General features: G+C 42.1%; 1 protein-coding gene across 6 annotated transcripts in view; it reads left to right on the top strand.

Annotated features, from left to right (window-relative positions):
• Positions 1-11,515, top strand: part of ATXN1 (ataxin 1) — a 396,205-nt gene extending 384,690 nt beyond the window's left edge. For all 6 annotated transcript variants that reach the window (XM_082664147.1, XM_082664148.1, XM_082664146.1 and 3 more), the window contains one exon: positions 4,908-11,515. In XM_082664147.1, the coding sequence (XP_082520273.1) occupies positions 4,908-5,438 (531 nt within the window). In that variant the 3' untranslated portion in view covers positions 5,439-11,515. The remainder of the gene's footprint in view (positions 1-4,907) is intronic.
• The last annotated feature ends 565 nt before the right edge of the window (positions 11,516-12,080 follow it).

The raw sequence follows: 12,080 nt of genomic DNA, 5'->3' as shown, positions 1-12,080 counted from the left end.
AGAAAATTTGCCCAAAGTTCTCTAGGTTAAAATAAATCCCATTATTGGGCTTCCCTGGTGGCGCAGTGGTTGAGAGTCTGCCTGCTGATGCAGGGGACACGGGTTCGTGCCCCGGTCCGGGAAGATCCCACATGCCGCAGAGCGGCTGGGCCCGTGAGCCATGGCCACTGAGCCTGCGCATCCGGAGCCTGTGCTCCGCAACGGGAGAGGCCACAACAGTGAGAGGCCCGCGTACCCCCCAAAATAAATAAATGAATAAATCCCATTATCATTGGCTCTTTTCAGCGCCTCTCATGTATTCTCTCTCATCACTTTTCTTGCATGAAGTTTTAAGTAGGCTGTTCAAACTATCGACCATCTCACAGCGTTTAATTCTAAGACCTGCCTTCATAGTTCGGGGAATAATGAAGGGCTTTCAAAATGCCCCAAAATATGGTGTCTGTAATGGGGAGGATGTGCATCTATATCACAGCTTACAGAATCATCAGTAAGGTTACTTGTCACAAAGGCTTTGAAACCATTTCTTCTTAGTGAGTCTGCAGATACTTGGCAACATGTGAAAGTCTTCGAATAGATTTGTATACAGTAGAAGTTATTTTCAGAACATGAATATTGGCTGCTCTGAGGAATGTGTATAATATGGCTCACACAGCGAGAACTTGTTCGTTACTGGGTGTTGGGCTGTCAGTGAGACTCTGCCCAAGAGCAGGGGATCATCTAGGAAATGCAGACAAACAGTCGCCACTTGAAGTAGGATTTGTTCCCTCTGCTCAGTGTATGATGTTAATGGCTTTAAGAGGTTTAGGGACAGGATTTATGGAGCCAGCTCCAGGTTGGTCCTCCCACTTGGAACTCAGTTGGCATCCCCATCCGATACTATTACTTGTAAGTATATTTGTACGTATGTACATGCAAATATATATGTGTGATGTGAATGTAGTTCTGTATCAGCCTCATGACACTTATATAGAGAGACTTGATTTGCATAGTAGATGTAATAAGGCTGATGCTATTTCACAACTTTTTGTATCAGGAAAAAAAATCCATGACCTCCGGTCATTGGATCCTATTTATTTCAAGTAACATTCCCCACTTTTGGAGCAGTGGAAATGTTAAGGTCGTGTCTTCTGATGGTATTACAATACCTTTGTTCACAGGGGCAGAGATCAGGAACATAGGAAAAAGAAAATGGGTTTGGGGGCCAAAGAGACAGGGATTAAATTCCAACTCCATCAATATATAGTCATGACGTTAGGCAAGTGATTTAATCTCTCTGAAACTATAGTTCCTTATTTGTAAAATTAGAACAACAGTATTTTTCTCACTTAGTATATTGTATCAAACAAAATGCTTTTTGTAAAGTGGGTACCTGAATGTTTGACATAGTAGAAACTCAAAACTTTTTCGTTCTCTTTACGTTAAGATAACCCAGAACAATGAAACTTCCCCCTGATATAACAGGCACATTTATATGGACTCATGCTCACATACACACTATAGTAATAGGCTTCCATATAAATTCATTCTAGTTTTTTCTAAAAACACTTAGGTCTTCTATGGAGCAAATAAAGTATACCATTCAAAAAGTGTATCTAAAACTGGATTAATCATAGTTATCAAAAAAAGATAAAACGGTTAAGTAGAAAAGCCATAATCCATGTAAATTACATGGAAATTCACTACATTTAAAGTGGGATATTTTAATTATTTGTTTCTGTATGTGTGCCTGTGTATGAAATTCAACAGAACATTTTCAATATTCTTGTATTTAGTCAATACAGTCAGCTCTGCATATCTGTGGATTCCGCATCTGCGGATTCAACCAACCACAGGTTGAAAATATTTATGGGCAAAAAATTCTAGAAAGTTCCAAAAAGCAAAACTTGAATTTCCTCAAACTTGAGTAGTTCCCAGGCAACTATTCACATAGCATTTACATTGTATTTTAAGTAATGTAGATGATTTAACGTATACAGAGGATTTGCGTAGGTTATACGCAAATGCTGTGCCATTTTATATAATGGACTTGAGCATCCTTGGATTATGGTATACTTGGGGAGTCCTAGGACAAATCTCCTGTGGATACTGAGGGACAACCATGTTATTTTAATTTGCTCACACATCTACCATTTTCATTGTTCTTTATTCCTCCCTGCATCTGCAAACTTTCATCTAGATTCATTTTTCCTCTACCTGAAGAACTCTTTAGTATTTTCTTTAATGCAGATCTGTTGATGGTGAATTCTCTCAGTTATTATTTATCTGAAAAAATGTCTTTATTTTTTGCCTTCGTTCTTGAAGGATCTTTTTGCTCAGTGTAGAAGTCTTGGTTGGCAGTTCTTCTTCAATACTTTAAAGATATTCCATTGTCTTCTAGCTTCTATTATTTTTATTGAGAAGTCAACTATAAATTTAACTCTTGCTTATTTGGAGGTAATGTATATTTTGTTCTGGGGGCTTTTAAGATTTTCTTTTCCTGACTTTGATTTACAGCAGTTAAACTATGACCTGCTGAGGTGAGAATTTCCTTTTATTTTTCCTGCTTGGGGTTTCGACCTTCTTGAGTCTGTGGTTTATTGTCTCTTATCAGTATCAGAAAATTCTTAGCCATTATCTTCTCTCTCTCCTCCTTGTAGGATTCAAATTATATGTCTGTTAGGTCTTCTCAATGAGTCTTCTATGTCTCATACCCTTTCTTCTGTATTAGCCATCCTTTTGTCTTTGTGTTTTATTCTGTATAGTTTCTTCTAAATCTCTATAATTAAAAAATCCAGTTCACTAATTCTCTCTTAAACCATGTTTATTCTGTGGTAAAATCCATTGCATTCTTGATTTTAGTGGCTGTATTTTTTTTTTCATTCTAGAATTTCCATGGATCTTTTAAAAAAATAGATTCTAGTTCTCTATCAGAATCCTCAACTTTGTCTTTGATCTCCTTAAATATTGTAAACATAGTCATTTTAAAGTCTACATCTGGTGACTCTATATTAGAAGCCCCTGTGGGTCTGTTTATATTATCTGTTGCTTCTGCTGGTTTTTATTCATCTCTTCTGCTCATGGACCTCCTCCCCCTTTTTTAATTGAACGTCTTTTATTTGAAAAATTGTGGAAGTAATTCAAGACCTTAATTTAATTTTAGGGATGAATGAGATGATTAAAATCTGAGCTTCAGACATTGAGAGGAACTGTCTGCTTCTGCTTCACCTTATTTCTAGAATTCAGTGCTTTGAGGGAGTACCCTCCTGTGGCTTACCCTGAATTCCATTCCCTGCCCGCTGAAACCCACCTCCCATGCTCTTGAGACTACCCAAAGCTCACTTTAACTGCCCCGCTTTGGAATGTACAGATATCCTTAGGGGGAAATAGCATCAAACACCAGGTTCAAATGTCTGGCCAACACCCTTTCCTGATCCTGACCCAATGACTTTTTTACTGGCATATTTTGTGTCTACTGCCATAAGAAAAACATTTCTTTTACATTTTGTCCAGAGTTTTTTTTGTTTAGAGTATTTCGTGGTCCTCATCAGGAAGGTTGGTCCAAATTAACTGGTCTACTGCATCTACAAAAGCCATTGAAAACTGACTGTTTAAAACTACTTCATTCTTCTCTTTTTCTTTTTTATATAGCATAAAGTTGAAGAAATTAAATTTCTATGAAAATTAAACTGTCAAACCTCAAGGGCATTTCAACTTGATTTAATGGCGGTAGTAATACTTGGCACTGGAAGTTTGCAAATCCCTACACAGACCACCTCCTTGCCTTTGTTCACATAACCCTACTTCCAGGAATGTCTTCTCCTTGCAATCATTCCTCTCTCCTCCAGTCCCATTGTTTTTTAAAACTCAGCACAGTGTATCCTCATCCCAAAAGACTTCCTTACTCACCTCTTCCATGCCTTTCCTCGCCCTCCAACAGCTTAATCCCGTGCAGAGTATTAGAGCCCCACTCTGTGACCACACTCGCCACATTGATCGGCAGTTATCGTTCATGTGCCTCTTTTGCCCATTGGATTGTGAACTCCTTTGTGACCAAGACTATTGTTTTCAATTTATTGAAATTCATCACAGTGAATGGCACATAGTAGCCTAGAGAAAACGGCGGGTATTGAAAGGATACTGGGCTTCCCCTGCTTTCGATATTTGTTTTCAAACAAAAGAGAGACTGATTTGAGTACCTGGGGCTTGCCCATGTGGATGGGCCAAGCCCTTGAGCTGTCTGTATTCATTTCACCCTCAAACCCCTCCAAATCCTGCCGATCCTTGGGGTCCTGCGAAAGCCCTCCCTGCTTTCTCCAGCCCTCCCTGATTCTGCTCCCCCTGAATTCCGAGAGTACGCATTCATTTATCCAGTAAATGTTAAGTTTCAACCATGTGCCAGGTACTCTTTTAGGGGCCAGGGACACAGTGCTGAGCACATAAGTGCCTGCCTTATGGGGCTTAAATACAATCTAACTCTGATCCGTATTCAGCCCTGTTATACACGAGAATAGCATCTGTCCGGTGAGCTAATAAGACACAAGAATATACCTTGGGCTTGAGTCACGTGCAGCGCCTAGCCCAGTGCGGAACACTAAGCAGGTGTTCTGTCATCCTTGGGGCTCCACTGACTTGTTTTAATGGAGACCAGCTGTAGAGAGGATACACAGTAAAACGATATTTTGAATACTGAATGGACTTCTACCGGCTTCTACCCAACATCTATATATGGTAAGTACAGGTACAGCAGAAAGTTAAGAACCTCATTTGCATCTGTTGGTGGAGGAGGTTTGGGGAACTGAGTCTTATTTTTTTCCATTCACCTATGCGTATGTATGTCTGTGTACGTGTAATGTATACAATAAAACAGGAATAAAATGTCTTCATTTCTTCCTTCCCTTCCCTCTCCCTGTCTCTCACTGTTCCCACAGGTCAGCGTGGAAGTTTTGGTAGAGTATCCTTTTTTTGTGTTTGGACAGGGCTGGTCATCCTGTTGCCCGGAGAGAACCAGCCAGCTCTTTGATTTGCCGTGTTCTAAACTCTCCGTTGGGGATGTCTGTATCTCGCTCACCCTCAAGAACCTGAAGAATGGCTCTGTTAAAAAGGGCCAGGCCGTGGATCCCGCCAGTGTCCTGCTGAAGCACTCAAAGACCGACGGCCTCGCGGGCAGTAGACACAGGTACGCCGAGCAGGAAAACGGGATCAATCAGGGAAGTGCCCAGATGCTCTCTGAGAATGGCGAACTGAAGTTTCCAGAAAAAATTGGATTGCCTGCCGTGCCCTTGCTCACCAAAATAGAACCCAGCAAGCCCGCGGCCACGAGGAAGAGGAGGTGGTCGGCGCCGGAGAGCCGCAAACTGGAGAAGTCGGAAGACGAGCCACCTTTGACTCTTCCTAAGCCTTCTCTCATTTCTCAGGAGGTTAAGATTTGCATTGAAGGCCGCTCTAATGTAGGCAAGTAGAGGCCGTGTGGGGAAAGGAAATCTGGCCCTCCTTTATCATTTGTATCCAGATTACTGTACTGTAGGCTAAATAACACAGTATTTACATGTTATCCTCTTACTTTAGGGTTCTGTTATAACCTTGTCCTTAGAGTTACAGTGGGGGTTGGGCAGGAGATGGTGCATATGCTTTTTCCACGCGTGTCTCTCAGTGGGGTGGGCAGGCAGGGGCTGGGGCAGGCGTCCTGGTGGAAATGAACGTGGCCTCACGGTGCCTGCCTTTTCTAGCAGTGCAGATGCACCCATGGGGTGCCGACTTCTCCCGGTTTCAGGACAACGGGCTGCAGGGGGTGCGTGCGTGCATGCAAGTGAGGGTGCCCGGGTGCCACGGCAGGTGAGGGTCTCTTTCTCTCTGCCTCGCTCTCTCTTGCTCTCAGCACGGGATTGGAGGTCCAGGGGAATGTCCTCATGAGGTTCTCACGTGCAAAATCAGCATCAGGACCCCAGGTTCAGGGCATCCCAGAGAGGCCGTCAGACAGCAGATGGAAAACTAACCGTGTAAAAGAACATTTTTTTTCCTCCAACATATTTTACAATAAAAGCGACTTTTAATCATAGAGATATATATTCCCCCCATGGGGCCTGACTGCACTGATATTTTTTTAAATATGGGATTTCGTTTCTGCTTTACTAGTGCAGTGATGTCTCCAGGGCCTCGTGGTGGGCAGGGCAGCCCCCGCTGCCATCGCTCCGCACCCGGGGGGTGGGCAGCAGGGGTGGCGGAGAGTGAAACCCACCCTGGTCTCTGTGCAGTGTTAGGAAAACCAATCAGGTTAATCGCATTGACTTCACTCCCAAGAGATGGACACGAGAGAGCCGCGGAAGCTCTTTGCATTGGGTTGCAAATCTTCTGTCTTTTAACTCTAGTACTGTTTATAGTTCATGACTATGGACAACTCGGGTGCCACTTTTTTCAGATTCCAGTGTGACGTGAGGAATTAGATTTTGAAGATGAGCATATATATTACTATCTCTAAGCACTTAAAATACTGTTCACACTTTATTACCAAGCATCTTGGTCTCTCATTCAACAAGTACTGTATCTCACTTTAAACTCTTTGGGAAGAAAAACTAAGTTGCTTTCTTTTTTTTTCAACACTGTAACTACATTTCAGCTCTGCAGAGTTTCTCACGGAGCAAGATGTTGAAAGTTTCAATGTGGTTTAATGGGATGAATGTGAATTTTGAACTAGTATGTGACAATGAATGACCACCAAGTACAGCCTGACAGGAGGCACTCTTCACTTTGATGTTTGAGAAGGAATTAAAAGCATATGCAGAGCTGGCAGAGGAACTGAGAGGAAAGGGATGGAAAAAAGAATACTCACTTTTGTCCAGTGTTTTTCTTTTTAAGACGAACTTTTAAAGAACCTTGCGATTTGCACATCTTGAGTTTATAATTTGTGTGATATTCCTGCAGTTTTTATCCAATAACATTGTGGGAAAGGTTTGGGGGACTGAACGAGCATAAATAAATGTAGCAAAATTACTTTCTAACCTGCCTAAACTCTAGGCCATTTTATAAGGTTATGTTACTTTCAGAATTCATTTTGGTCTTCTTACCGCATCTGTCACATAAAACCAGGTCTTAGCAGGACAACTCTGAGAATTTTCTTCAGATTCATTGAGAGAGTTTTCCATAAAGACGTTTATGTATGTGAGCAAGTTTTTTTTTTTTTTAAAGAAAACGATTACTTTGTTGTTGTTACTGATGTTATTTTCAGAATGACTTTTATTTTTCCATCTGAAATCAATTCAAGATTTAATGTTTGGTACAAACCCAGAAAAGGGTATTTCACAGTTGAAACCTTTTATTCCCAGAGATCTGAAATATTGTTTGTGGGTTTTGAGTGTGCATTTTAAAGTGCTTTAAAAAAAAATGTTTTATAAGGAGGGAGAAATTTTTAAATATCCTTACTTGGAATGGCTGCAACTTACCTGAACAAATAACCTGATTTTTCTTTTATCATTGAGAATAGTACTTTTTCCATTTTTCACCAATTAAAAAAAAATTCTAATGTCAACCCACATTTTGGCTATCTAGTATTCACATTTAGCTCTCAGCAGAACTAATGATTTTTACAAACCATTTTCTGGGGTGTACCAAAAACATTGGAATAGGTTTAGAATAGCTAGATCCAGTCCTTGACTTTCTTTGATTTTCATTACCCTCTCAGCATGCTAGCGGAGAGCTGGGTGAGTCCATTCTTGCAGTCATATTGCTTATTTAGTGCTGTATTTTTTTAAATGTCTCTGTTCAGAGAACTTGCTTAATCTTCCATATATTCTGCTCAGGGCACTTGCAATTATTAGGCTTTGTTTTTCTTTTTGTTTTGATGGTAAGAGGAATATGGGGCTGCCATTATAGACTTTGTCCTCATCAGTACCACTAATTACAGCAACTCATGTGGACTCAGAGAAACACCCACCACCTTCTGGCTTCTCTCGAGTATCGAACTAACTGGATCCACACCTCCAACACTAAAATGGGAAAACATAACATGGTTTGGAGCAATAGGAACATCATCATCGTTTTTGTGCTTCTATTTCAGGTATAGGAATTATCAAATAATTGGTTCTTTCTAAACATTGTCCCATTTCACTTTCTTCTTTAGCACGTGCAATACTTTCCGTGCCAATAGAGTCTGATCAGTGTGCTCTAGAGGAAGCTCAGACCCTTTTGGCTTTTTCCTCACTCGGTCCCTCTTTCCTGTTCTGGCCAGAGAAGGGCTGGAAGGAAGGAGCCAGGAAGGGGAGGGCCTCCTGCTGCGCGTTTGCCCCGCTGCGGATGCCGAATCCTGGGGCAGGGAGCTTTCTTTCGGGAGCCCTGTCTGCCGCCTTGTTGCAGAAAGAGCAAAGCGAAGGAGGTGGAAGGGGAGAAGGGCACTTCCCCCGTCACCACGAGGAGTAGCGAATGTGCAGTGCAGACGGGAGGGAGACAGAGTCCTTTCTGAGGCGCACTCTGGAGCAATAGTGCCAGGATCAACCCATGTTCCACGATCTTTTCCGTGAGTGGGCAGGTCTGTGTCCTTGAGACTTCGAGCCGAGCCTCTGGGCGCGGGCAGGAAGCGTGGCCCGCCGTGTGCGCGCCTTCCAAGCGTCCGGCCGGTGGCTACGGAAGGGGCCACCTGTGAACAGTGGTCACCACTCCTTTGTGGCAGCTCTCTCTTCAAATAGAACATCCAGAGGACAGGGGCCTCCTCTTGTTTGCAGACACTGGCGAGCCCCAAGGCTCCCAGAGCAGCCTTTGTCACTGCGCCTGCGTAGCCGACCTAACAATGACAGGCATAGAAACCCTTCCGTGCCGCGCAGCTCACGAGGATCAGCCATGTGCCTCTGTACTGTGTCCACTTTGCAATATTTACTGAACCCGTCTTTCGTTCTTCTTTCTTTCCTGTTTTCCATTTTGAAACTAATAACAGCAGGCCTTTTGCGTTTACAGTGGAACACAATCACCAAGAAATTAGTCAGGGCGAAAAGAAAAAAATAACAATTAACCAACAAACATGAACCTCTCTTTATAGGGATTTCTAAATACATAAAATGACTGTTCCTTCCTTAGAATGTTTTAACGTAAGAACTATTTCAGTTTGTCTGGGCCACATTGGGGGTGAGGTGGGGATAGAGATGGATGCCACTTACCTCAAATCTTTTAAAGTGGAAATCCAAAATTGCTTTTTCATTTGGACGTTCAGGATAATTTTCTACGTTGGTCAATTTTTTTGTCTTTTCCAACTCACCCAGTTTGTTTTGGGATGATTTTTTTTTTTTCATTGCTGTCGTCAATCCCATTTCTCACTCTGAATCATGACCCTTTGTGTTTTCTGTTAGGTGAGTGTGTTGGGTTTTGTCCCCCACCGGGAAGTGGCAGCACCCCTCCTTCTCCCCTCTAAGGAACTCTGCGGAACCTTTCACACCTCTAACTCAGGGACGGGGCTGGCGTGTGTGTGGTACACTGATGTGTCCAGAAGCAGCACTTTGACTCTTCTGGAGTAGGGATGTACAACTTCAAGGAATGTTTGGATTTCCTGCATCTTGTGGATTTCTCCTTAGATACTGCATAGATTGCAATATAATGCTGCATGTTCGAGATGAACAGTAGCTCCTAGTAATCATAAAATCCACTCTTTGCACATAGTTTGACCTTTACTGAAATACGTTGCCAAAATTTATTTTTGTTGTGTAGCTTTGGAATTTTTGTTTTTTGTTTTTTTTAAGGAAACAATTGATAATACCCTTTAACATCTGTGACTACTAAGGAAACCTATTTCATAGAGAGAGAAAAAGAATCTCAAATGCTTTTGAAGACACTAATGCCATGCTATTTCAGATCTGGGTGAAGCAGCAGAGCTCTGTGGACTGAAGGCCAGGCTTTTTGAGCTGTGCTGGTTGTCATGGCCACTGTTTCATGAACTGCAGGCAGCTCAACAAACCATGGTCTGTTTTCTCCTAAAACCCTTTGCACTTCCTATCTCCTAGTCACCCGAGATGATCCCAGGTGTAAAAAGGGCCAGCGGTCTCTGTGGCCCAATCCAGCTTCTTCGGGGTGATGTGAAAGCAAAGGGAATTATGCTTTTTGGTTTTTAAAGTGAAGTGGAGGTCTTTGCTTCCACCTTGTTTTCGACCCAGAATTTCTGAAATAGAGAATTTTAAGAACACATCCAGTAATAACTATACAGAGAATATACTTTTTTATAAAGCACATGCATATGCCATTGTGTTGGGTTGGTTTCCTCTTTTTTTCCATGGACAGTGTTGTGTTTCTGTTGATAGGGAAACTCCAAACTGTTTGCACACCTCTACTCCGGAGCTGAGATTTCTTTTACATAGATGACCTCGCTTCAAATATGTTACCTTACTGATAGGATCTTTTCTTGTAGCACTATACCTTGTGGGATTTTTTTTTTTTAATGTACACCTAATTTGAGAAGCTGAAGAAAAAAAACTTTGAAGCACTCACTTTGAGGAGTACAGGTAATGTTTTTAAAAATTGCACAAAAGAAAAATGAATGTCGAAATGATTCATTCAGTGTTTGAAAGATATGGATCTGTTGAAACAATGAGTTTCATACTTGTTTGTAAAAAAAAAAAACATAAAGGTTGAAAGTTACATGTTTTTTTTGTATATAGAAATGTGTCATGTCTAAATGATCAGATTTGTATGGTTATGGCCTGGAAGAATTACTACGTAAAAGGCTCTTCAACTATACCTATGCTTCCTCTATGTTTCTGTTACATAGAACCCTCTTCTGAGGGAGAGTAACTCTGTATTCTGCAATCTGAGAATACTGTTCATTCCTATGCCGAAAGTACTTCTCTGAGCTCCCTTTCTTAAACTCTTAAGCCATTGCAACTCCTTTTTCTTCAGAGATGATGATTGACATTTTCAGCACTTCCTGTTCCAGTAAACCCAAAGAATATAATTCTGAACAAGAAGTGTTTGTAACAAGGGATCCTAGCTACCAAGAAAACAGGACTCATCACGAGGACACACACACAAAAACGTTCAGCCTTCTTTCCCCCCGACACCTCAGTTCAATGGGGGGGTGGGGTAAAACAAGGATTTCAGTTGAAATGCCTTGTTTTACTTTGGTTTTGATTTCTTCTTTACTATTAAGAGGCCAAAATAAATGTGGAGCAACTTCTCAGAAGTCATATTCTGTCCAGAAATCAAGTTAGCCAGCAGAAACTGGACAGCTGGGGGGATACTGAGCAAATCTCCCTCTTAATTCTTAAATTCAGAATCTCAGCCCTTCCCTTACCGTTACATGCGACGTTTCTGGTAGCTGACGTTTACCTGTACGATGGCGGGAGGGGACAGCAGCTTCAGTTTTTCATATCCTCATGACTCGCATACAGATGGTTCAGCTGTATTAAAATTAAGTGCTTTCTGGCCAATAGGTAGTATCTATACAGTAACAGTCTCTTAAGAATTCCCGTCACTTTTCTTATCTGAAAGGACTCCAGTCTTCCACTGCAGATAATTGGAGATTTCACCCAAGTTTTCTTTCCCTTTAGTTTGTTCGTTTGCTGTTGGGATGGCCGATGAGCCAGTCTCCTTTTCCATGGCCAGTCTGAAGGCCCCCTTTGGAAGCGCTGTTTACAGTCATCCTTGCCGAGGTAACATTCTGTCCTCTGGAATAGCAAAGCTGAGCGGTTACCAAGCTGGGTGTGTAGGTTTCCTCTGCTTCTTACGTGAACCACCTACTCGTAAATCATCCGGTCCAGGAGTGGGGTGAATTCTTTAGTCAGTGAACATTAAACTTGATACCTGTGCATTCAGTTCCGTGAATAACTGCCCTTTTGGCCTTTCGGGGAGGTTTCTTCCTCCTCAGCCTTCACTGCTCCCTGTAAACCCAAATCAGTGTCAGCTGAAAGGCTCCAGCTGAGCCCAGCCAGTATTCGTGGTGGCCTTCGGTTAAGATGAGAGTCCTAATTTCTAGCCAGTGGGGTCCTGGTCCCAGAGCCATCTCTGAGAGTCACACTGTTGCATTTTTTAGTATCAGCTCACGACCCACCAACCTCCCCATCATACGCCTCCCACCGGCCAAGGGAAAAAGAGACACTAGACCTCTGAGGGCACTATCAGACTGACATGGCCAG

The sequence above is a fragment of the Grampus griseus genome (assembly GCF_964374135.1).
Source record: "Grampus griseus genome assembly, chromosome: 10".
NCBI lineage: Eukaryota > Metazoa > Chordata > Mammalia > Artiodactyla > Delphinidae > Grampus > Grampus griseus.
Note: the sequence above shows the minus strand (reverse complement) of the source record. Positions and strands in the feature narration are given on the sequence as shown.